Source organism: Eschrichtius robustus, chromosome 13, assembly GCF_028021215.1.
Source record: "Eschrichtius robustus isolate mEscRob2 chromosome 13, mEscRob2.pri, whole genome shotgun sequence".
In the NCBI taxonomy this organism is placed as follows: Eukaryota; Metazoa; Chordata; class Mammalia; order Artiodactyla; family Eschrichtiidae; genus Eschrichtius; species Eschrichtius robustus.
The window spans coordinates 3,401,509-3,426,400 of NC_090836.1; the positions used below are offsets into that span (position 1 = coordinate 3,401,509).

At 53.4% G+C, this 24,892-nt stretch overlaps 5 protein-coding genes across 14 annotated transcripts in view; 2 read left to right on the forward strand and 3 right to left on the reverse strand.

The window, feature by feature from the left end:
* Window positions 1-704: 704 nt before the first annotated feature.
* Window positions 705-2,409, reverse strand: TEX52 (testis expressed 52). The gene is made up of 2 exons (XM_068559849.1): window positions 2,338-2,409; window positions 705-1,259 (listed from the first exon to the last, which is right to left on the reverse strand). Exons 1-2 carry the CDS (start codon window positions 2,407-2,409, stop codon window positions 705-707), a joined length of 627 nt encoding a protein of 208 aa, XP_068415950.1.
* A 630-nt stretch (window positions 2,410-3,039) lies between these two features.
* On the reverse strand, window positions 3,040-15,995 carry FOXM1 (forkhead box M1). Of its 2 annotated transcripts, XM_068560247.1 has the most exons (10): window positions 15,793-15,995; window positions 15,449-15,525; window positions 13,466-14,014; window positions 12,718-12,869; window positions 11,812-12,012; window positions 10,669-10,797; window positions 10,009-10,053; window positions 9,393-9,462; window positions 9,070-9,245; window positions 3,040-5,015 (listed from the first exon to the last, which is right to left on the reverse strand). In XM_068560247.1, the coding sequence occupies exons 3-10, from the start codon at window positions 13,965-13,967 to the stop codon at window positions 4,005-4,007; spliced, it is 2,286 nt and encodes a 761-aa protein (XP_068416348.1). In that variant the 5' UTR covers window positions 13,968-14,014; window positions 15,449-15,525; window positions 15,793-15,995; the 3' UTR covers window positions 3,040-4,004. The 2 variants fall into 2 exon arrangements, with proteins under 2 accessions (XP_068416348.1, XP_068416350.1); XM_068560249.1 differs by lacking the exon at window positions 15,449-15,525.
* LOC137775195 (basic proline-rich protein-like) lies at window positions 13,983-19,141 on the reverse strand. Its single transcript, XM_068560865.1, has 4 exons — window positions 19,123-19,141; window positions 15,793-16,587; window positions 15,449-15,502; window positions 13,983-14,014 (listed from the first exon to the last, which is right to left on the reverse strand). Exons 1-4 carry the CDS (start codon window positions 19,139-19,141, stop codon window positions 13,983-13,985), a joined length of 900 nt encoding a protein of 299 aa, XP_068416966.1.
* On the forward strand, window positions 15,460-23,655 carry RHNO1 (RAD9-HUS1-RAD1 interacting nuclear orphan 1). 7 transcript variants are annotated; one of them, XM_068560255.1, is made up of 3 exons: window positions 15,460-15,531; window positions 21,110-21,361; window positions 22,428-23,655. In XM_068560255.1, the coding sequence occupies exons 2-3, from the start codon at window positions 21,194-21,196 to the stop codon at window positions 22,980-22,982; spliced, it is 723 nt and encodes a 240-aa protein (XP_068416356.1). In that variant the 5' UTR covers window positions 15,460-15,531; window positions 21,110-21,193; the 3' UTR covers window positions 22,983-23,655. The 7 variants fall into 7 exon arrangements, with proteins under 7 accessions (XP_068416356.1, XP_068416351.1, XP_068416357.1 ...); XM_068560250.1 differs by lacking the exon at window positions 15,460-15,531 and adding an exon at window positions 16,079-16,135; XM_068560256.1 differs by lacking the exon at window positions 15,460-15,531 and adding an exon at window positions 16,079-16,135 and having other exon boundaries at window positions 21,110-21,319.
* An 862-nt stretch (window positions 23,656-24,517) lies between these two features.
* Window positions 24,518-24,892, forward strand: part of TULP3 (TUB like protein 3) — a 51,934-nt gene continuing 51,559 nt past the window's right edge. For 2 of the 3 annotated variants that reach the window (XM_068562161.1, XM_068562164.1), the window contains exon 1: window positions 24,588-24,704. In XM_068562161.1, coding sequence (XP_068418262.1) covers window positions 24,664-24,704 — 41 coding nt within the window. In that variant the 5' untranslated portion in view covers window positions 24,588-24,663. Of the gene's footprint in view, window positions 24,705-24,892 lie in introns of all 3 variants that reach the window. The other variant, XM_068562165.1, reaches the window with a different exon arrangement.

Here is a 24,892-nt window from a genome sequence, read left to right on the forward strand (position 1 = left end):
TACCCCTCTGGCCGGCCTCACGAAGCCTTCCTGGGGCGGTGCTCCAGACGACACCCACCCTTCCCTCTTCTGAATGTCTGTAGTAACGTCTGTGTTTGGTACGGTGATTTTATGTATCCATTCACCCACTTTATCTTCATGCAGTGAGGTGGGCACGGCATTTACCACTCCCCACCTCCCCGCCCAACTTCCAGCATCCGTGGAACTGAGTCTGCAAGAACTCAGCAATTTGCCAAAGTGACACAGTCTGGAGTTTAATCCAAGCTTCTGCCTCGGGCTCTCGGCTCTTTCTATTAATAATTGACGTCCTCACAACACCTGTTGTCTGTCTCACGCTTTGGGCACTTGGCACGCGTGGGCTGGTGTTGAGAGCTGTCTTTCCATGTGCGTGTGTGTCGATACCTGCCTTTCAGAAGCTCCTTGAGGGCAGGGACTGAATGACATTTCTCTGTATCCCTGAGGCCTGGCAGGCATCAAGTATCAATACACAGCTGTCTCCCCTACATTTTCGTTAAGTAATCAAGCCCCTCCCCTGGCTGTCATTCCCTGGCCTCCACCCGGTCCCTCCAGCTACGTTTGGACAGAGTTGAGTTTTCAGGTGACCAGAGGAGGGACAGTAAGACGTCAGAAAGAGGAATCGGAAAGAGGGAGGGGTCCCCTGGACACAGGTGGGTTGGGTGGGCTCCCCGAGGAGGCAGCTCCTCTTACTTCTTGAAGTTCTTCGGGGGCAGGACGTTGCCGTTGGCATCGAGCAGGGGTGCCCTGACTTCACTCCTCAGCTTGAGCTTCCCCACCTCTCTCAGTTCCTTCACTGTCCTGAGAATCACCTGGTGCCTCCTATTTGCGTCCAGAAAGAGAGGAGTACAGGAGATGAAGGTCAGAAAGCTGTTTTGACCCATCCAGGATGGAGGGGGCACGGGGGCCTCTGCCAGGGGGCGGCGGTGGGCCCTGGAATCCGTCAACCAGCGCCAGACGTTGCTGTCATAGGGCCTGTCAGGCCTGGAGGGGAAGGCGGCCGGCAGATGTCCCACATGCAGCCACGTGTGGAAGCCCCAGGTGTGCTGGGCCGCATCCTTCCCAGGGCAGGCCAGTCGATGACGCACCTTGGCCTTCACTTCCGTGCAGGGTGGCAGCTTCAGGGCCAGCTGGTGGTAGGCTTGCCGGGTGAAGCCGGGCAGCTCCGAGGACTCCCTGGGGAGGAAGAACTCGCGTTGAGCCCACGTGCGGGGCGTCGGGAGGGTCTCGTGGGCGTGGACCATCTAGGGAGAGACAAGGGAGCCTGGGAGCGCTCTGCCTCTCCTCCGCTGGAGAGGACAAGCTGCCAGCGGCCTCCAGACCCGGATTCTCGTCAGGGCCGGGTGGCCGGGGTGCGGGGTGCGGGGGGCGGGGGACGTTTTCTCGGTTCCTGCCCAGAGCGCGTGGCCGCTAGGTATGATTTGCACGCATCCTCATAGACTGTTCTCTGTGCATCTATCAGGTTTTGTTTTCCCAGCCTCTTTCCTCAACTGACATTTTCCCTCTCGTCACTCTGCCTTCACCCATCCTCCCCATCCTGGTGCTCTTCTCCAGGCACATTGGGCTGAGGTAGTGTGAGGGAAAACGCCCCTTCCAAGCAGAGTGTAGAAGGGAAACCATTCTCCAGGGAACGGGGCCAGTGCTTTTCTGCCCAGGCTCCTCCCGTCCCCCGCTTCTCTGTCGTTGGTGCGTTTCCCTCAGGTCTCATTAAGATACAATCACATGTAGGAAGCATCCAGATGTGGGTTCCTTTCCTTTCTGGCACCCCGCCACCCCCCCTGAAATAAACTGTGGCAGATGATATATACTTGACACTTTGCGAAATACTTATCCTCATCTCATTTAACCCTCACACCTTGCGAGTAAGTGTTCTTGTTGCATCTCAGAGATGCAAGAAGCAAGGCACGTGAGGGTGAATAACTTGCCCACGGCACAGAGTGAGGGCAGCAGAGCTGGCACTCAGGCTGTGCCACTCAGGACGCTAGGCTCCTCCAAAATGCCTCTGCTTCCCACCTGCCCCTAGGACTTTTCTGATCCCCAAAACTCACCTGTTCCTTGGGCCCAGTCCCCTAAGTCATGTCTACACGCACACCCCAGGGGTGGGTCTGGATGTCATAACCAGACATTTCCTCTCCTCTGCCCTGAGCTCCGTGTTCACAGGGTCATAGGACAAGGGTTCACGCGCCTGGAGCTCTGCTGCCCGGGAGAAGGCATGGCCCAGCCTGGGGCGGGCAGGGGGCAGGCAGGGGGTGGGGCTGGGGACAGCCCCTCACCCAGTGTGGTACAGAAAGGTAGCTGCAGAGATGCGGCCCCGCCCCCTACCTTCAGGAAAGGTTCTCTGACGCGGGATGGGTCACTCTGCCCTCTGGGTGATCTCTGCAGGTTGCTGGCCATTTTTCTGGGCTTCCCTGCAGGAGTGGCAGCTTTGTAGGGAAGACCTTCTTGGCAGCATTGTTTGCTGCTGGGGTTGCTATGGTGATGCTTCCTGGGTGGAGACACAGGCCCTTACCTCTCCCTGGGAGGGCTCACCAGTCCCTCGGACCCTGGCTGCCTTTCAGGTGAGGCAGGTGGGGAATAGGGCTCATAACAGGAGCTGCTTCGAGGTGGGGGCAGAAAAGCAGGGCCAGCTGGCTCCCAGGCCTCGGGTTGGGGATGGAGGTGGTCATGAGGCGCCTGTAACTGGGCCCATCCTTCCCTAATGTTGGTGGGCGGGTGCCGCTGGGTAGGCCTTTCTTCAGGGAGCCCTGGAAGGCCTAAGTGACCCAGCAGGTTCAGAGGTCCCCAAAAGAGGCTGACTGTGCAGGCCCGGCACTGGGAAAACCGCCGATTGACTGCTGAGTTGGGAGGACGGATGTGCCAGGGCCAGGGAGGGAGGTGACCGGGCCACAGCCCTTTGCACTCTCCTTCCAGGGCTCCGTGTTGGCTTCAAGCCTTGCATCTTCCCTGTCACAACCATTTTCATCGTCACCCACTTTCCTTCCCAACCCCCCTCACGCCGTAGGGACCAGACACCAGCACGCCACAGACCAGCATGTGCCCCTGGGCTTTATTGAGTAGGTAGTTACAGTAGTGTTTTGGAGCTGGGGGCTGTGCACACGGCCAGCTGGGGCCCAGGGCAGCTCTCTGCAAAGCTGTGGTGCCAGCTCAGACAGGCAGGCAGACAGGCCAGCCGGCCTCCGCCTCCTAACTCGTCTCTCTGGCATGATTAGGGACCTTATCAGAGAAACGTCTCTCGGGCACATCTGGGAACCCACTCTGCTCCAGGTGCCTCCATGCCCCCGCCCCACTCTTGACCCATAATAAGAGACCCTTTCACCAGGATTTCTCCTCGCAGGAAAGCTGACTTGGAAACGTGGGCAGGTGGGAGGCAGGGGCAGTAGGAGGGATCCTGGCAGGCAGACTCGCGTATCGGGGTGCCTACAGTGAGGAACCCTCGAGGGAGGGGCCTGGAAGGAACCGTGCACTGCAGCCCTCCCTACCGCAGGAACCAAAAGCAAGTAACAGAAGCAAACTGAACCTCCTCGTTATCCTAGCCCCCTTCTGGCAGTCTCTAGATAATGATCTAAGGAGATAGGTTTACATTTATAATTAGAGGATAATTAGGAACATATACACCATTTACAAGGGCCACCCTGCCCGGAGCAGGGAAGGTGGTGGGTGGCTGGGCACAGACGCAAACAGTCGGGGCGGGGGGGGGGCTCCTCATGTCTTTTCACCCTTGTGTTTGCTGTTCCCACCCTCAGCTCCTAGTAGGGAGGGAGGAATCAGATGCTCTTGGGGAGTGGGTGGCACGGAGACTGGTCACCAGGACCTCGCGGCTTGCTGAAGGCCCAGTGGCGGCTCTGGCGTGACGCCTGCCTTGGCGTCACCAGGCCAGGCGGGGCTGGAGGAGCAGACGGCCCCCGCCTGCTGTCCCGGCACAGAGGGCTCGGAAGGCCAGCCCCACGAGCGCCCGGAGAGCCGCCGGCTTGAGCGGTGCGGGTCCGTCTCTACCGCAGCTCGGGGATGAACTGAGCCCAGCTGGCGTCGTCGGAGCCCAGCAGGTCCTCCTCCAGGCCGGGGAAGCTGATGTCCAGCAGTATCTTGCTGAGGCTGTCGTTCATTGTGTCCAGGACCAAGCCTTCCGTCAGAGAACGGCTGGCCGAGAGGCTGGCAACCTGCGGCTCGGAGGAGCCTGGCCTGGGGACCTCCGTATCTGAGGGGGGACAGCCGCTGAAGGGGTCAGCGGTGATGTCAAAGGGCTCAGAATTGAGGAGCTCTCGGGGGGAGTCAAAGAGGGGAACGCTTTTCAGCGGGGTGGTGCTGAGATCTGCCAGCTCCAGCGAGTCCGGCAGGGGCCCAAAGGCACCCTGGGGGGTTCGTACGGGGCTGAAATCGAGCCCCCCCACTTTGGCCGGGGGCGTGAGCCTCCAGGGTTCGGGGGTCACGGGGAGGGCAGATTTGCTCGGGGTGGAGGAGATGGGCAGCATCTCCTTAATGGGTGTCTTGAAAGGCCCGCCCTCCTCCTGGGAGGAGCCAAGCTGGGAGGCAGGCCGCGAGGACCCTGCTGTGGCCTGTTGGGACGCCCCAGGGCCCTCGGAGAAGAGCAGCTCCGGCTCGTCCAGACAGGGGGGCAGGAGGTGCTGTTTCCTTCGAGACCGGCTCATCTCCCTCCTCTCCCTGCGTTTGATGACAAGCAGGTCAGAGACGCAGCGGGCTGGGGACCTGGGCCCGCTGTAGGACTTCTTGGGCCTGGGGATGGGGGAGCGGGACGAATCCTCCCAGGCGGGGGACGATTCCTCCTTGACAGATGGGCAGGGCGAGGGCCACTCTTCCAGGGGCGGGCTCTCGACTTTGATGGGTCTCCCTAAGTGTGGCGTTTCCTCCCCAGGCTGGACTTCTTCCTCCTTGATGGACTGGGCTGGAAGCAGAGGAGACAGCCCTTCTCCAAGGAGGAGCTTCTCCGCTTTCACTGGTCCTGCCGTGGGCAGAGGGGCGACCCCCTCGTCCGCGAGCAGCACCTGGAAGGGAAGCAGGTTAAGGTGAAAGCCAGGTCTGGAGATTCAACCAGGCAGCAGGTGGGACACAAGTTCATGACTAAGACAAGTGACATACTGGTACTGATCCTCTTTTGTCTTTTTAAAGTCTTAAAGACTATTAAATATGAGACTATATGATGAAGGTGGTAGTTCAATTCTGGGGGTAAAGGACAGAGCGTTTCCTGGGCTTCCCTGGTGGCGCAGTGGTTAAGAATCCACGTGCCAGTGCAGGGGACACGGGTTCGAGCCCTGGTCTGGGAAGATCCCACATACCACGGAGCAACTAAGCCCGTGAGCCACAACTACTGAAGCCCGCGTGCTTAGAGCCTGTGCTCCGCAACAAGAGAAGCCACCGCAATGAGAAGCCCGCACACCGCCACGAAGAGTAGCCCCCGCTCGCCGCAACTAGAGAAAGCCAGCGCACAGCAGCAAAGACCCAACACAGCCAAAAATAAATAAATTAAATTAATAATAATAAAATTAAAAAAAAAAAAGAAAAAGAGCGTTTCCTATGGTGCTGGCGTAATTTGTATCCATCTGAGAGGAAATAAAACTGGATGGTTGTTTCATACCATATACAAAGACTTAAACAGAAGAATTAAAACCATACAGATCCTGAAAGAGAATCTAGGAGACTACATGTACAATCTGAGGGGGTGGGTGAACTTCTTAACCAAGACTGGAAACCCAGAAGCTGTAAAAGAGAAGAGAGACATATTTGACTACATAAAAATGTAAAATCTTTCTGTGGCAAGGAGACCATAAACAAAGTTTAGAAGCAAACAGAAGTAAAAAATATCTTAAAAGACAGGTTAATATTTTAATAACAAAGAAATCACAAATTATTAGCAAAACCCTGTAGGAAGATGGGCCAGGTCCATAAATAAGCGTCTCACAGTGAAAAATTCCCAGTGACCAAACGCAGGGAACAGGTACTGACTTACCGATAAGCAAAGGAAGATAAAATGAAACAAGGAGCTGTCCTTCATACACCGCAGAGGGGCAAATATTAAAAAGACTGATAACACCCATGGCTGGCAAACATAGGTCTTGTTGGTGGATGTGTGAATTATCACAGATTTTTCTGGAAGCCAATCTTGCAATATTTAATAAACTTTAAAATAACTGTTCACTCAGCAATCTCATGTCTGGTTCTCTATCCCACAGAAATAAAAACACTAGTAAGAAAGATACTTGCAAAGATATTTATTGCAATGTTTGCCATAGGGCAAAAAAACACTAGAAACATAATGTGCCCGTGAAAGCGGAATGGTTGGAAAACATACGGCAGAGCCGCACCATGGAATATTATGTAGCCATTAAAAAACAATGCAGGGCTTACCTGGTGGTGCAGTGGTTAAGAATCCGCCTGACAATGCAGGGGACACGGGTTTGAGCCCTGGTCCGGGAAGATCCCACATGCCGTGGAACAACTAAGCCCGTGCGCCACAAATACTGAGCCTGTGCTCTAGAGCCCACGAGCCACAACTACCGAGCCCGTGTGCTACAACTACTGAAGCCCGCGCGCCTAGAGCCTATGCTCCGCAACAAGAGAAGCCACCACTATGAGAAGCCCGCGCACTGCAACAAAGAGTAGCCCCCGCTCGCCACAACTAGAGAAAGTCTGTGCGCAGCAACAAAGACCCAATGCAGCCAAAAATAAATAAATAAAATAAATAAATTTAAAAAAAGCAAACAAACAATGCATTAGGGAGTTTCCGGGCAGTCCAGTGGTTGAGACTCCGTGCTTCCACTGCAGGGGGTGTGGGTTCGATCCCTGGTCAGGGAACTAAGATCCCACATGCCGCCTGCCACGGCCAAAAATTAAAATTAAAAAACAAAAAAAAAAACCCTCAAAAAAGTAAAAAACAAAAAACAATGAATAAAGTGATGCCAAGTGACTTGGGAGAATTTCCCTGGGGCAGAAAGTGTGTGTAGGGCTTCCCTGGTGGCATAGTGGTTAAGAATCCGCCTGTAGGACTTCCCTGGTGGCGCAGTGGTTAAGAATCCGCCTGCCAATGCAGGGGACATGGGTTCGAGCCCTGGTCCGGGAAGGTCCCACATGCCGCGGAGCAACTAAGCCCGTGCGCCACAACTACTGAGCCTGCGCTCTAGAGACCGCGAGCCACAACTGCTGAGCCCACGTGCCACAACTACTGAAGCCCGCATGCCTAGAGCCCGTGCTCCGCAACAAGAGAAGCCACCGCAATGAGAAGCCCGCAAACCGCAACAAAGAGTAGCCCCCGCTCACAGCAACTAGAGAGAGACCACGTGCAGCAGTGAAGACCCAACTCAGCCAAAAATAAATAAATTAATTAAAAAAAAAAAAAGAATCCGCCTGCCAATGCAGGGGACACGGGTTCGAGCCCTGGTCTGGGAAGATCCCACATGCCGCGGAGCAACTAAGCCCGCGAGCCACAACTACTGAGCCCACGCGCCATGACTACTGAAGCCCGCGCGCCTAGAGCCCGTGCTCCGCAACAAGAGAAGCCACCGCAATGAGAAGCCCGCGCACTGCAACGAAGAGTAGCCCCCGCTCGCCGCAACTAGAGAAAGCCTGCACACAGCAGCAAAGACCCAACGCAGCCTAAAATAAAATAAATAAATTAAAAAAAAAAAAAAAAAAAAGAAAGTGTGTAATACAATCCCATTTTCAATGCTGTGTGTGGTGTGTGCATGTATAACATGGCTATGGCGATCGGTGTATGCAGAGTATACTAAGAGCATGAACAAATGGGAGAAAGCATGCTAAATTGTCAACATGGCTTATCACGGGGAGCAGGGGAGACATGGGTGAAGGTGAGGCGAGGGGAAGCAAAAAGAAGAAAAGGAGATGAAAAAGACTGCATTGAAACAAAAACAGTGTACATGCTACAATCACATGAATGCATTTATGTAAAATTATCTATGCTGGTAAAAATAATTTTATGTATATTAAAATGATATTTTTTAAATTAAAATAACAAAAGCAAAAACAGGGACTTCCCTGGCGGTCTAGTGGTTAAGGCTCCATGCTTCCACTGCAGGGGGCATGTGTCTGATCCCTGGTCCGGCAACTAAGATCCCGCATGCTGTGTGGTACGGCAAAAAAACCCCCAAAAACCAAAAAACCAAAAACAACAAAACAAAACAAAAACAAACCCAAGGCTCTTTATCTGGAGCCCCTGCTACTTCCATCTCAGAGAAAGGGGCACAGGGGCCCTTCCTGTACTTGCAACAGGCCAGCCTCTGCTCACAGATCCTTCTCTACAAAATGGCAGGGTCTTAACTCACTGTCCTCACCCCTCAAGCTAGACCACTGATGCTCAACCAGCAGCAACTCCCCCCAGGGGACATCTGGCAACACCTGGAGACATTTTAATTGTCACACCAGGCGGTGCTCCCGACATCTGGTGGGGAGAGACTAGGGACGCTGCTAACACCCTCCAGTGCACAGGGCAGCACCCCTCCACCCCCAACAGAGAATCATCCAGCCCTAAATGTCAGCTGTATGGAGGCTGAGAAGCCCAGAGCTAGACTGGCCCATCACTATGCCGTTGTTACTGGGGGCCTCCAGGGCACGCCCGTTACAAAGCCTTCTCCAGGGACCTCCCTGGCGGTCCAGTGGTTGAGACTTTGGGCTTCCAGTGTAGCGGGTGAGGGTTCGATCCCTGGTCGGGGAGCTAAGATCCCGCAGGCTGCGCGGTGCAGCCAAAAAAAAAAAAAAAAAAAAAAAAAAAAGGCCCTCTACACACCTGTTTGCTGCCCAAATCTACTTTGTAAAGCCTCCTTCCCTTGTGAACTCTTCCTGAACCGTCCCAGCCCATCTGTTATAATCACCCTTGTCTGAACTCTTATAAACTCATCAGGCACATGTGGGCCTTCCAACATCCCTTACATCATATAGCAGGTTCCTTTTTAGCTCTTATAATGCTGTTGCATTTTCCTAGGTATCGGTGCCTTGTCTACCAACTAGACGTATAAGCTTCTCAAGGGACACGTGGCAGAATCTGTAATTGACTGGAGTCTCTGCTCAGAGAGAACCCGAGGCACTGACCTTGGGGGCGATGCGGACTCGCTTGCTGTGGCGGGCGAGCTCCGAGCTCATGAGTGAGGCTGCCAGGGGCAACGGCACCTTGACCGAGGGCTGCAGCACCAGGGACTGGTTCACTGGGAACTGGATGGGCACCAGGTACGAGCTGACCCGCGGCAGCAGAGGCTTCATCTTCCGCCCTGGGAGGGACCGGGAGGGGTCAGGAGCAGGGTCCAGGGACAGGCCCCTTCCAGGCTATGGGATCTTTGCTCTCCTCCCCTGGGCTGGGACCCCCGAGTCTGCTCCCTACAGGTGCGCCCCCCGGAAACAGGCTCCCCCATACTAACGTGCGCCCAGGGGGAGTTCGGTTTTGATGGCCACGTTCCGGCGGAGCTCAGGGTTGGGTCGTTTCTGCTGCTGTTTGGGGCAGAGAGGGAGAGAAAGAGACCGGGTCAGAGACGCAGGGGGACAAGGCAGGCGACCCCACCAGCTGCTCCAGTACCGGGCATGGAGCGAACCGACCGCCTGGCCCTGGGCAGGTGGTGGCACAGACACACGGCAGCGGGCGGTCCTACCACCTCATCCACGCGTCCTCACCCCCGGGATGCAAAGCATGGAGCTCTATGAGGGGCAGAGAAAAGCCAGGTAGAGAAGTGAGAGCAAAGACGGCCGCCCTCCAGGCCCGTGCCATGCACCGTGGTCACCATCTTGCAGGGAGACTATAGCGGGTCCTCCTGCCACGCGCCGCTCTGCTTGGGGCACCGTGATGAGCCCACGGGAGCGGGAGGAGGTGGCGATCACGTGTCCTGAACACCCAGAAGCTCAGGTGCTCTGCGTTCAGGGCTGGCAGGCACCCAGCCACAGGCTCCCTTTCCTGCTAATGTCTTGTCCCTGTCACCGAAGCCATGCTGAGCGTGGAAGGGAAACAAGGCCGAGCCCCGAGCGGGAGGGAAAGAATCTTACTGATTCCAAGTGCTCGGGCGATTGTGGAGACCCTGGGTCCAGTGGCTGGTGGTGGTCAGGCATCGTGGGAGAGAAACGAGACGAAGTTACCACCGGTGCAGTCAAGCTGACCAGACTGGGCAAACCTATTCCTGATGGACGCCGAGGGCCACCCTCAACAACGGTCCCTCCCAGGAGAACGAGGGCAGCTAGCGGCACCCTTATGGGCACTCTGAAACTCCAAAGCAATCGCTTCTGACAAGAGATTCTGGAGGCTTCGTTTCTGCTCTCCGGCCTAAAGAAAGGCTTTTTAAAAACCAGGTTTCCCAGACTTTCTCTGTAAGAATCACCTGAGATTCTTGCTAAAAACACATATTCCTGGGCCCAACCCAGGCCTTCTGAGTCAGAAGCCCCAAGAGAGGGGCCGAGGAGGCTGTATTTTAACAAGTGTTCCAGGCAGTTCTTATCACAGGGCAACACTGCCCAGGAGGTCCCGTTTTGGGATCAGAGAGTCCTCTCTGTGGCCTGGTCTAGCAGAGAAGTGTGCCATCCCTTACGGGCTGGCTGGCCTTTAACTCTACCCTGATCGGATAAGCTCATCCCAAGAGGACTTCTTTCCTTTTGCGATGGATCTCATGACCTCCAACACTGGCCGTATTTGGACAAAACCAGGATGCTTACCTTAAAAACCTGGTCCAGTGTCAAGTAGCGATTGGCACTGGGGTGAATGGTCCAGAAGGAGACCTTGCCGTTGGCAGACGTCTCGCGGACAAACATGTCGTGGAGAGAGAGGTTGTGGCGGATGGAATTCTGAAAGTAGAGGATGCCACTCATCAGCTACTTTGGCTTTGGAAACACCACCGCCGATGTCCCCCAAGGAAATCAGGCCCAGGCTTTGTGTCCCTGTAACCTTGCCTATTGGCAGCTCCTGTGACACTCCGCATGGCAGAGCTGGCAACCTGAGCCATCAACCCGTCTGTCCAGTGGGGACAGAGACTGGGGCCATTCCTGAGGTGGTGATAAAGCAGAGACCTGGACAGCTGTCAGGGGCTGGGAAAGAGGAGTGAGGCTGTGGGTGATAACCAGTAGCCAGAGAGGCGAGTGAAGAAATTATGATGCCAGGGAGCTCCCTGGCGGCCTAGTGGTTAGGATTCTGGGCTTTCACTACTGTGGCCCGGGTTCAATCCCCGGTCGGGGAACTGAGATCCCGCAAGCCACGTGGCATGGCCAAAACAACAAAAAAAATTATGATGCTGGGGAATTCAGTTGAGGTGAGTGTGAGGTTAATTGTCCTGCTGTGGGGAAAACAATACAAAAGCCCCTTGGTCTGGGACAGAGCATCTGTCGGGGCACCTACGCTGTGGCTCTGAGTCCCGTGTGAGCCATGGCTCCCAGGCATCTGTGTTCCCGTGAGCAGGAGGAAGAGAAGATCCCCGCCTTCTGGAGAAGAGATGTGACTTTATAGAAGGTGAATCTTTGGATCGTGAGGCTTACAGATTTTGTTTTTCATTAATATCTTTTCACAAAGCTACTTAGTCACTCCAGCTGCTGTTCAGCGCAGCACAGAAGTGGGCTCTGTGCTGCGCTGAAGAGTCTCCGTCAACCCAGGGTAGCGACAGATGAAGTGGTTACAGGGCTGTTAGTGATGATTTCGTCTGGATTCGGCAGGATCGGGTCCCGATCCAAAAGATACGGTTGTTGAAGGTTCTAGCATCCTTGGCACTTAACTGCTCCCTCCACGCCAGACACAGACTACTGCCCTTCCGTGTAGACAAACTATCGGGCCGGACTGACCTTGACTGTGGCTGTTACGGGACACGGTACCTTCCAGCCTGGCTTGGCGACGTGCTTGAAATAGGGGAAGTGGTCCTCGATCCAAGTGTAGATGTCTTTCAGGGTCATGCGCTTCCTCTCCGTGCTGTTGATGGCGAATTGTATCATGGCCATGTAAGAGTAGGGTGGCCGCTCAGACACGGAGTCCGGCCAGGATACCGATGCTCCCGGGGGCCCCTCAACCTGAGCGTTCTGAGAAGCCAAAGGGAAAGAGAAAAGGCAATGACACGGAGAGTCCACGAGACCTCCCCCGCCCCACCCCACCCCAAAGAACATCCCCTAGAGAAACATTTTATCCCATAGAATTGTACTGGAAACAAATCATCTAAGACCACTATTCCACAGAATAAAATTTTAGGGTTAGGAAGAATCTCAGAGGTGATCTAATCCAGTCTCCAAACATAGAACCACTTCTCTGTCATCGGTCATTTTTTTGAAGATATTGCCCAATAATAATTAGAAGTCCAGTCTTTGTCAGTTGAAACCTCTCAGGAAAGTCTGGGTACATATTATTACTCTTAAAGCATCAACTGTATGTTAAAACTACACCCATTTTTCAGACCTGAGCGTCGAGGGACCTAGGTCTTCGTCTGATTCCTACTCCTGATGTGATGTGAATAAACCCATCTCCTTTCAATGGCACAGTACTAAACCCAGTGCTGATGGGCTACAGAGTGAGCCAGAGGAGTCTGCCCTCAAGGAAATTTCACAGATAGGGGCGAGGGAGGTGGGAGGGAAGATCCCAGGTAGAAAGGGAGCTCCAAATTATATAGAATCACACTAAGTGAGTGCTAACACCAGAACTTGGAAATTCTACTCCACAGGCCACTTGATTTCCCTTCTTAGAAATTCCCTGCTCCGGCTCTGACTGCCCTAGTGAGTGACGGGACAGTTCACCTTAGCCTGACTCTGCTCCAAGTGACGATTCTCCTTTTCCTCCACCTCTTGCTTGATGCTGCAGGAGCCCAGCCCATCGGAGGTCATCTTTCCAAGCCACTGGATGTTGGTCAAGCTGTTGTCTAGCGTGCAGCCGGCTGCCTCGCCGCCAGCTACAGGGGAAACAACCCAAGACGCCGCTTAGCTGCCTGATCCCGAGCCCCGCAGGCCCAGTGAAGTTGGCAGTTAGGGATCACCTCTGCCCTGAGGGACAGGGAGCACTTGCTGACTCTGCGGTGGCCTCTCGGGTACTCTGCCCCATTAGGATTTCGGGAGAAATCCAGGAGCACAGTTCAAGTTGCATTTCAGTCTGAGCCACACTGAGCCTCAGAGATCAGTCAAGGCAACCTAACAAAAGCATGATTGAGCATCTCAACAAAGAAAGTCACTTCTCCTCCTCATGCTTTCTCCTTCATTAAGATGGAGAAAGATTCCTATTTCCTTATGTGGTCAATGCAGAGGATAACTAGAAACGATAAACAAATCCTTTTCCAATGTAAAGAAGGGAGTAGAAATGCTAAGTTGCATTGCAACCCCTTTGACAGTGCCCAAAGGATCCGGGTCAAGGTTTTAGGATGAAGAAAGGCAAGGCTTTCTCCCGGTTCGGGCAGACGCCTGTGTGTCCTAAGCATCAGTGTGGCGGACTGCGGTCCTCACCACCAGAGAGGGAAGGCTGGCTCCTCACCCCTTTGCCTTACAGACCACATACCACAGTTCTCCCATCTCTGCCCGGGAAGGGCTCCAGGTGGTCTAGGAAGATTCACGTCCTTGGCTGCAGACTTTGGTCCCAGGGTCTCGGTGATCACTTCTGTCCTCTTGGGATCACTGCTGGTTTGGGCTTGAGGCTGGGGTCCTGGAGGGCGAGCGGGGGCTCCCCCGCAGCTGATGAGGATGAATTTATTGGGCCCACTGCTGCCACTCTCCTTTCCTTTGGCAGTCAGTGCTGTGATGATGCTCTGGATATTGGCATTCTTGGGGACGGCCACCACTTGGGTGTTGGGCATGGTCGGGTGGTTAACGATCTTGATCCCGGCTGGAAACTTGCAGGGGTTGGACTCTGCCACCTCCTTGGAGGCCTGCGGTTGAGCAGGCTCTTGTTGGGCAGGGGGCCTCTTAGGCTCCTCTTCTGATGTGTCACCTGGGGCATTCTGAACAGGAAGGGGCAGCCTCCGTCTTTTGAGAATCAATGGCCGACGGGGGCTGGTTTTCATTATGAATCTGTGCTTTCACTCTCCATTGAGAATGACCAGCATGGACCCTGGAAAGCGCAAGGGGCAGCAGGAGGTCAGAGGCTTATCAGGCTGAGAAGGAGGTTCTGTTAGGGAGGGGGTCTTCCTCATCACATGACCAGGAGCATGAGCCCGCAGGCCCAGGTGAATACTCCTTGGGGCTTTGTAAAGACCACAGACAATAAGGAGATGAGTTCTACTGACAAAAGTTAAAACTGAAGCAAACAGAAGAAATTCAAAGGGGGAAAGTGGGATTAGGTTGGCTGTAGGTCAACATAGTCAAAGCTCTAGGAGCTTAAGGATGTTTTGGGAATTCCCTGGCGGTCCAGTGGTTAGGACTTGGTGCTTTCACTGCCGAGGGTGAGGGTTCAATCCCTGGTCAGGGAACTAAGATGCCACATGCCGCGTGGTGTGGCCAAAAAAGAATGTTTAGCTACAGAAATAAATAGGGAAGCTACAAAAATGTGGAAATGTCTCTTATTTCCTACTGTAACACAGATCACTTGCAGTGACTGTTGGGACGGGAACGCTGGAATAGGACAGCCTGACAAGACTCTGATCCCATAATCCATTCTAGCGTAGACCACATGTTTTTTTATACCATTTTACTTTATAAATTAAAGGATCTGAGCCCACAGGATCAGAGGAAAAAGGCGGATTGTACCATTATTGTCACACCACTGAAGAAATCATCTTCCAGCTCACAAGACCTCAGATAAGAGGGAAACTGCTCTACTCAAGGCCCAGGGTAACGCTAAGGGGTGACATCATTTCACGGGCTATTATCCTTGTCTTTCTTAAAAATACATTTTTCTTTTACAATTTGCAAACTCTTTATATAGTGACATTTTAGTACTTGCATGTGCTTATTCATATTTTGACTTTCTAAGCATGTTACTGTATCGCTTAATTTCTCTTCCAGAACCAAGACTGTTATCCCTGTCTCCTGACTAACAAACTGTGCTATCTTCAGTGTGCTAAGGTGGTTTTGTAGTGTTAAGGAAAACTGTTTTATCTTTTAAAAATTGTGTTTTTTGATTTTAACAGATCTGTGGAATACTCTACCATTGTGTGAAGTTGTGAAATTCTACTGAGAGGTACTCTGAGGGACAGAGGAATGGGCTGTCCCTTTTTTAGGATATCTGCCATCTCCCTAAAATTGATTGTCACACTCGTCTGACATTTGCCATTTGCTTAGAATCCACAGACCCTCTCCACTCTGCCTCCTTTTCCTGAATATCTAGGTTTCCTCTACCTTCAAATCTCAGTTTTACTTCCACCTCCTATCTCTTCCGGCCTCCCTCCCTCCACCCATCAATCAGTAGATACTAGTATTCGCTCCCCACCCGCAAAAGATCTTCCTGGTCTAAAGCTTAATTTTCCCTTCTACTCTGACCAGCCTCTTGCTACCACTGCCAACACCCTCTAGCCCGGAGACTTCCGGAGCGGCTCCCGGGACTCACCCACATCCAGACCAGGGCTAGGCTGCGGGGGTCTCCGGAACCCGGGGGAGGGTCCTGGGAAAGGGCGGAGTGGAGGCCTAGAGGTGAGAGCAACGGGGTTCAGGGGAGTGTGCAAGCAGGTCGGCCTCGGCTCCCAGCGCAGTAAGCTCAGAGGGACCCCAGCCGCCGTCTGCCGGAGCAAGCGGGCCGCCCCTCCTCCCGGGGGAAGGCCGGGGGCGCTCAGCGGGAGAGATGAGGAGGGCCGGGAGGCTGGATGCAGCAGCGCCGCGCACCGTCGCCAGCCCCGTCCGGAGCCAGCCCTCCGCGTCCTCCCGGCCCCGGCCTCTCGCACGCCGCCCACTCACCTCGCTTGCACCGCCGGACGCGCCGGCTCCGGGAGGCTCCGCGCTGCTCCCACCTGCGGGCCGGGCCGCGACCCCGGCTGCGGGGCGGGGAATCCCGGGATCCCGGGAAGGGTGGGGGGGGGGGAGTGGTCCCGGGCCGGGGCCGGGGGTGGGGTCCCGCTCTGAGGCTTTCAGTTTGTTCCGCTGTTTGAAATTGGCGCCGGCGGAGCGTTGCGGTCACGTGACGGGCGTAGCCAATCAGCGCCGGCCCTGTCTCCGCGTTCGGCCGGGACGCCGGCGGCGGGCGGGGCTGGCGGGCCCGGCGTGGCTGTTGAGGAGGGCTGGGCGGCGGCGGGAAGGGCAGGTGAGGCAGCCCTATCGGGCGGTTGAGGCGGACGGAGCGGCTGGCGAGGCAGCCCAGCCGGGCGGGTGAGGCGGGCGGAACGGCGGCCTCGTCGGGCGGGTGAGGCGGACCGAGCAGGGTGCGAGCTGGCCGGGCTGGTCGGCGGCGGCGGGTGAGGCAGACTGAGCGGCGGGCGGGCGGATCGGCGGCGGGTGAGGCGGACGAGGCGGGCGGCTCGTGGGGAGAGCGCAGGAGGGCTCCGCGGCGGCGGGGCGCGGGGGACCCCGGGGACAGTGGGGACCCCGGGCCGCCCCGGCCGGCTGCGCTGCGCCCGCCGCCCCCGGCTCTTCCCACCTCGCTGGTTCCTCTCTGGGGGGACTGTCCTCCGTTGACCTCCGACCAGCGACCGTCGCGGGCCCCCGAGCGGCCTGAGGGCTCCTGGAGCGCAGTTACGACCTCGTTCAGGTTCCCTCCTGAAAAATTATTCGCACACGGTGAACCCCGCCTCCACCCTGAATCTTCGAGTTTTGATCTCCTCCCGCCCCGCCCCCCGCAGTCTTTTCTTTGTAGTAAAGGACTTTATCTACTAACTTAGTCAACACGTTTAGTTGAGCCCCTACCATGTGCCAGGCCGCGCTAGGATGCAGTGGAAGACGGGGTCTTTCTCCTGCGCTTACGGTCTGATGGGAGCAGAGAGGAGCTCAGACAGATTCGCAGCGAATTGCTTATTTAAGCAAATGGAGAATTACAGCTGCGAAGTGATAACTTAGAGCTCAGGGATAACTTTATGTAAATAAGGGGGTCTTGCCTTATGGTAGGTGAGAAAGGCATTTTTTCTTAAATAAATAAATTAATTTTTGGCTGCGTTGGGTCTTGGTTGCTGCGCGGGGGCATTTTCTCTAGCTGGGGCGAGCAGGGGCTACTCTCCGGTTCGGTGCGCGAGATTCTCATTGCCGTGGTTTCTCTTTTTGCGGAGTGTGGGCTCTAGACCGCAGGCTCAGTAGTCGTGGCGCACGGGCTTAGTTGCTCCGCGGTATGTGGGATCTTTCAGCACCAGGGCTCGAACCCGTGTCCCCTGCATTGGCAGACGGATTCTTAACCACTGCATCACCAGGGAAGTCCCAAGAGAAAGGCATTTCTGATGAACTAAAGCTTCGTCTGCGATCTGAAGCCTTTATGCAAACACGGGAGGGAGACCCTCCAAGCCAAGGGAATGAGGTGTGCAGGGCCACGCCGTAGGAGGAAGCGTGGGCGGCACGAAGCCTGAAGAGTATCTGAGGGGTGTGAGCTAAGAGACCTGCACTGGAGTGTGTGTGAGATGAAGCTGGAACCAGAGCCACAGGACCTCAGCCACCACTAGGAGTTTGGTCCTTACCCCAAACTCAAAAATGTTAAGCAGGAGTGTGAGTCAAGATCAGATTTGCAATTTAAAAAGGTCCCCCTGCAGGGGGTGCCAGAGGTTAGGGTAGACCAGTTAGGCTATTGCATTTCCCCGCCCCACCCCCCACCCCGGGTCAGAACTGTTGGGACTTGAAGGGTGGTGGAGAGAGAGGGAAAGAGGGGTCGGGTAAGATTATTTTTCACAAAGGAGGAATGCTTTTATCAAATTTTGAGTTGAATAAGTCTCAAAAAATAGATTGCCATTGATTCTGATCCCACATTTAATACTGAAGTGTCACTAAAACCCACAAATCTGTTTTTTTCCCCAAAGTATAATTGACGTAACACATTATGCTAGTATCAGATGTACAACATAATGATTACCTATTTACACCTCAAAATGATCACAATAAGTCTAGTTACCATCTGTCACCATACAGAGTGACAAAAAACTTTTTTTCTTGTGATGAGAACTTTTAAGATTCTCTTGGCAACTTTCAAATTTGAAATACAATATTGACTATAGTGACCACACTGTACATTACATCCCATGATGTATTTATTTCATAACTGGAAGTTTGTACCTCTTGACTCCCTTCATCCATTTTGCGCCCTCCCCCCAACTGCCCTCCCCGAGAGAGGGGTATTTTTGAAGACATGTTTAAGAGGTAAGATTGACAGGGCTTGATGTTGTGTTGGATGGTAGAGGGAAAAGCTAAATGTCAAGGTTTCTGGTGGCAGAGCTGGATGAATGATGATACCATTCCCTGAGCAAGGGCCCTGGAAGATGATCACTTTTACGGAGGGGGGTGCAGGGGAAACGAGCATGAATTCAGTTGTAAATGCTTCGAGTTTGAGGTGCATTTGAGACATCTAGTTGCTATCGCGTAGGCAGTGGAATATTTGGGTCCTGAGTGTGGAGAATTCTAAGGCAAATGTAGAAATGCTTGACTTGTGTACTTCCAGGTGTTTATTGACATGTCAGCAGACGATTGCCTGGGAAAGGCGTATAGAGTGAGGAAGGCTCCAAAGCCCAGCCAGAGGGAGAGGCCACAGTAGCAAAAGGGGCTGACCTCTAGTTACAGCAGAAAGAAAGAGGATGGATGCAGATATACTGAGGTTTGTGTGTTTGCCTTCTGGAAGATGAGAGTATTTCCTTTGATGTCTCCTGTGTTCTTTGTGAAGTAGGAAGTAAGACGGTTGGTTTGGAGAGAAGAAGAGTTCTGAAGTTTTAAGACAGTGGGAAAGTTTTAAGATAACCTTTGTGGAAAATGAGTTGATCAAGGACACAGTAGGACTGCTGAACAATGTGGCGTCCCCAAGAGGCTGGGGACTTTGAGCAAGGCGTGAACTTCAGCACTTCTCCCTGGAGCGGTTGTTACCACTGTCATCTCCCCGCTGGGCTCCTGCAAGAGCCTTCCCCCTCGCTTCTCTGCCTCCTTTCTCCGTCCCCCCTCTTCCCAACCCACCTTTCCTACAAAGCACCTAGAGCTATCTTTGAAAAGTATAAATCGGACTGTGTTACTTCCCTGTCCAGAGCCCTGCGGCGACTTCCTCTTGCACTAAGAATAATTCAGTCCTTACCCTTGCCTTAACCCTGTGTCTCGTGAACTGGCTTCACCTCCTACCACTCTCCACTTCAGCCATGCTGACCCTACTGCTTCTTGAACAAGTCAGACACATTCCCATCTTGTGGTCTTTGCACTTAGCTGTTCTCTCAGTCTGGGATATTCTTTCTCACATCTTTCTCTTGTCTGCTTGTTCTCCTTTCTTCATTCAGGTCTTTGCTGAAATATCATTTTTCAGATAGGCCTTCCCCGACGACCCTGTCTAAAGTAGCACTGGGTCAGCTCAACCCCTTACACCGTTTCACTTTTCTCTGTACCTCTAATCACTTCCCCACTAGATGTAAGTGCCATGAGGTCAGGGATTTAATTTTGTAACCTGCTATATATTTCTAGCACCCATAACAGTGCCCAAAACACAGTGGGCACTCAGTAAATATTTGCTGAATGAATGAATGAACAAATGGATGTATTTATTACCTGTGTTTTCCCTAAAATGTTTGTTCCTTGAGGGTAGAGGCTTTGTCTTGATTTCTCTTTACATGTATCTCCACTGCCCAGTGACATAAATCAGAGTATGTTGCTTTGCCGTTGTTGACTGAATGAAGGGATCATGCTGTATAATGGAACCAGTCTGCCCTGCTGTGTGCCTCTCCCTCCAGGATGCCCGGTGGCACCACCCATTCACCTCTCGACTCAAACTTCTGTCCCACCAACCCACTGACAGAACTCTTATTAAAACTGATCTGGGGGCTAGATCCACTGGACGCGTTCTCAGACTTGTTATTCCTTTGTGGGTCCTGTTGGCCCTGCCTCTGCCTCCTGCCTCCCACCTCTGCTGACACCACCCAGGTTCCAGCTTCATCGGTTCTCAGGCAACACAGTAACCTTCTAACTGGTCCCCCTGCTTCCTGGGAACTTGATCTCGCCTTTCACACTGTTGCCTGGATGATCTGTCTAAAAGACAAAAGCAAACAAAAACCAAGTATGGCACGTAGGAGACAACTGAAAACTTGAACACTGAATATTTGATATTTACTATTTAAGGAATTTACACATATAAATATATATTAATGTATATTATATAAATATAGTATATAAATATGTATATTTATATGTGTTAGTTGTGTTACTAGGAATGATATCATGACTGGGAATATAGTATTTTCAAAATAATAAAGGGGTAGGGGAAGTGGATGGGGTGTGGATGGGGTGTGATTGGTCGTGGGTTGATGGTTGTAGCCGGGTGATGGGCACATGGGAGCTCATTATATTGTTAACTATTTTTTTGTATGTTTGAAATTATCTGGGGTAAAAGTTAAAAGAAAAAACCAAGTGTGATCATATCCGTCCACTCGAAAATCTTCAATGACTACTTAGACCACAGTCCAAACTCAGATGGTCCACCTGGTTTTCTGCCCTGACCCTGACACCACGTCCCGCCTCAGTTCTTGCCTTTTGTCTTTTCATGCCTTGTGTCCAGCTCCGTGGAGTCTGTCTGAGTCCCTGCATTCGCAGTGCTCCTTCATGTCTCTGCCTTTGTGTGCGCTGCTGCTCAGCCTGGAGCGCCCCCCCACCCCTGCCCCGTTCTTTGGCTTTTCCTAGCCCTTCTATACCTAGATCAGGTATCACCCTCTCCGGAAGGGCTCCCCTGGGGGGAGTGCAAGGGAGCACTGCTCTCATTATTGTAATTGTCTGTCTCCCTCTGTTAGGCTCTCAGCTCTTTGAAGACAGGGGCAGTCTGTGTCTCTACAAGTGCTTGGCACCCAGTAAATGATCACGGGATAAGTGGTTGGTTATTCATCTTTAAACTCCCAACACCCAGCATGGTGCTTAACACGTGCTCGATAAGTGTTCATTGAACGAATGTTGTTGAGTGTGAAACTACTGTGTATCGCCTCGGTGGTGTAGGTGTAGGAAGCTGGTGTAGGTGTACCACCCCACAATCTTGGGGTAGGGCTGCTGGCTGCTAGCAGAATCGGCTGGCAGAGTGTGAGGAAGAGCTGGGGAATCAGCAGATTTTCTCCCAGCTTTTGTTTCTTCTCCGCAGGCATGGGTTGGAAGTGGAGTCTCTCCCCGGACCTGACGACAACCAGCATCATGCAGTTACTAACTGCTCTTCCCTCACCTATTGATGCCTCCCAGGAAAAAACGCCGCCAAATTTCCCAGAAACCCCAGCTGCTATTCTACCAACAACCACTGGAGGGCCCCAAACACTGCTATGAGTCTCCCCAGCTTCCTATCACCCACACTAGACAGGTGCCCAGCAAGCCCGTTGACCACAGCACCATCACTTCCTGGGTAGGCCATGGGATTCTTGCCTTGACTTTTCCTCTGCCAGGCTTCTCACACTGCCATGTGGAGACTCGTGGGCGCAGGGACAAAGAGGTGGTGTACTCCTTCTGTCTGTCCTCAGCCATGTTCTCTGGCTTATCTTTTTTCCTGAGTTCAGACTGAGGCGTGGGTTGATTGGAATTGGAGTGTTTCCCCCGCCCCACATTCCTCTGTAAGAGTTCAGTATAAAAGTTTCACTATCCAGTAGCTGGGTGAGAAAGCCAGAGAAATGTCAGAACGAGTAAAAAATGAGATTGTTCCCTGAGCTTCATGTGAGAGAGGTGGAGTTTTTAGCTAAGTACTCTATTTGCTGTTTAAACGACCAAACGTTGAAGAAAAATCCTCAGAAATGGCATATTTTCTATTTTGACAGATTAAAAGCCCTGGGAAGAGAACATAGCTACGGTATGTCAGGGAAGTAGTGTCGCAAAAGAGCCAGACAAAAGCCTAAGAGTGCTTAATAAATGTGCTTTGCCCACGATTGCTGGGGAGAACCAGAGGCCTGGCTTCAGGACTGGGGAAGAAACATAAATGTTAGAATCCTGTTGATGAGGAATGAACATGTGAACATGTATCGAGTCCTCACTATGCGCCAGGCCCCCTGCTAGTTGCTTTCCGTGCCTGATCTCACTCCCGGTTCTTTCCTTCAGCCCTTCGTCCTTCACGGGGCCTTCTTGGTGCCAGGTGCTCTGCTAGGGCTGGGGGTCAATGGCGAATAAGACTGCTGGGCCCGCCCTCAGAGTTGAAAGATAGACAGTTAAGCGTGTTGCAGCCGTGTGGTGTGATGGAGCGAAAGAGGCATCGTCCCCTTTCTTGCACAGGAGGGAACTGAAAGCCAGGGAGATCGAGTAACTTGCCCAAAGCCCGTATCCCTTGGATACTGTTATCCAAATAGACAGCTGCTTTTGTTTTATGTCCATTGCTGTTATGGGCCCCCATTTAGGATTCTGGTCATGGGATGCGGTTTCCTTAGGTTTGTATTTGGTAGTTGGCTCTCTTCACTTTTTTTTTTTTTTTCTTTTGGAATCCTTAGGTATCACCTCAGTTTGATACCACAGCAGAAAGCTGGTTCCCAGTCAACCGGAAACATCATCACCGAGACCAGGCAAGGCGTTCAAGTCGGAAATCTACCAGCTCCAAGTTTCCACACCTGACATTTGAGAGTCCACAGTCTTCTGCCAGTTCAGCCAGACCTGGGATCCCCCTAATCAGGGACTGCCCCAGTCAACCAGAAAAGGACATCTCTGGAAGGCCCTTGGTTCCCATGCTCAGCCCCCAAAGCTGCGGGGAGCTGTCAGCACATGCACTTCAGAACTTCCCTTATGTGTTCATTCCACCGGATATCCAGAGCCCAGAGTCCTCAGGGCAGGGAGGGCCCATTCCCTCGGAGCAGAGGGAAAACAGCCTTCCCAGCTGCTCCCTTCACACGAGCACGCCCAAGAGCCCAGAGCCCGGGCCTGTTCTGGTTAAAGACACTCCTGAGGACAAGTACGGGATAAAGGTCACGTGGAGGAGGCGACGACACCTGTTCACTTACCTCAGGGAGAGGGGGAAGCTGAGTAGAAGCCAGTTCCTTGTGAAAAACTGACTGGGTTTCTCGGATATCCGTGGTCTCAAGAAATTGATTGCTGGAGTCAAAAGGGAATTGAATTCCCAGATTTGCTTTTTAAAATATCTTGTGTCATAAACAGTTTTTAGTGTCATCAACAGTTCACTTCGTATTTTCCTTGTATTAGCTGTTTAAAATTTTTAAATATAACTGTTTAAAAAGTCTGTACATAAATAAATGGCTGCAGAAAGTTTTTAGAGAACCCTGCTTCTGTCACTAATGCAGCAGTACTGCCCCCTCTACAAATGGTCTTTCTTAATTGTTCCCTTTAACCACTACTTATTCATCCTTTTAAACGCCTCATTCCAACTAATTCATTCCACATGTCTGAGTACCGACTCAGTGACCGCTTCCTCTGTGACCAGATGCATGGAAAAACTTGAAGCAAACTGTGACTTTTAATAGTTGAGCTGCTGTCTCTGCAATCTTGGCTCATCTGCTGAGAGGGCTGGATGAAGAAAGGGCAGCAAGCCTGTTTTAATGAGTCAGTGGTACCAGGGGAGATAAAGGGGACATAGTTAAGTTACTTAGGGTTACTATGTTTTCATTTTTTGTTTCCAACTGTAGTAATCTATAAATATTAAATAGGGTGGGAAAATGATTTCTTGTAACTGTTTAAAATGTATGTAAATAAATATATAATCTTTCCAAATACTACTTTTTATTGGAATTCATGCAGAAGGACTGCCTGGTCAACAGAATGTCTCAATTTTCCTTCCACCCATGCAAGTAGCAGCTCATTCAACTCCATTCCGTCAGCCTTCAGAGCCTAGTCTGTGTCAGGTCCAGCCCGAGCTAGACAAGCAGGGATTATTTATTTTAAAGATGGGGATTTGAGGCACAGATAACCGTGTTCGGGGTCACACAGTGAGTGGAGGCTGACCAGAGAAAGCAGTGCTCGGCTCTCCTAGCTTGTGCCAAATTTTCTGCCTTTTAGAGGCTCAAAACCAGTGTGGGGGCAACTTTGGCCTCGGAATGGAACGCCGCAAAGTCAACACGCGATGAGTTTTGACGGGATGTTCTGTAGGGACTGTAATGCTGCTTATAAGTTGGGAACAAGACTCACTGCGTCCGATAGCGGATCTCTTTATGGGATACTGATGCTCGAAGACGGCCGGTAGGCTTCCGAGGGCGGTAGACGGAAAAGATCGTCAGGCGGGTGTGCAGGACAGGTCCGGGGACGCCCTAAAAGCTTGGGCTGGACTAGGGGAGGGGGCGCAGACGCACTTGGTTGGGAAGGACTGCCGGGGCGAGCAAGTGTGGTTCCGGGAAGGCCTCGGGGTCGGGAGGGGGCGGCCCCCAGGAAGCGCCCTGGGGGGGCCTCCGGGTATGGACCGCTGGGTGAGGGCTGCCTGGGCGCGCGGCGGTTACTGGGGGCTGGGCGGCTCCTCCAACCCAGCTGCGCGTAGCAACCAGCGCGCAGCAACCCGTCCGTAGCAACCCTCCCGCGGCGCCGCCACCGCCCCTAGCAACCCACCCGCGGGGGCGGTGGGGAGCAGCGGGCGCGCGGACCAATGGGTGCGGAGCGGCGGGAGCGCGGCGGCCAATGGGCGGCGGCGACAGTGCGAGGTGCGGTTGCGGGGCTGGGCCGCTGCGCCAGGCTGGCCCCCGGCGCCCGCCGCGCGGGTGTGGACGAGGTTGCTGCTCTCAGGGCGGCGGGATGGAGGCGTCGCGCCGCCGCCCGGGGCCCCGCGGGGACAGGTCAGGAGCGGAGGCTGAAGGGGGCCGTGGCGGTCCGGGCTGGGGGCCGTGGGGAGTGCGGGAGGCTGGGCGGCGGGAGACGAGGGGGGGCGGAGTGCGGAATGGAACGCGTCCGTCAGGGGCTGCTCCGCCTGGGCCGGGGGTGCGGGGTGGTTCCGGGGGCCAGCGGAGCGGCCGTGGTGGCGGCG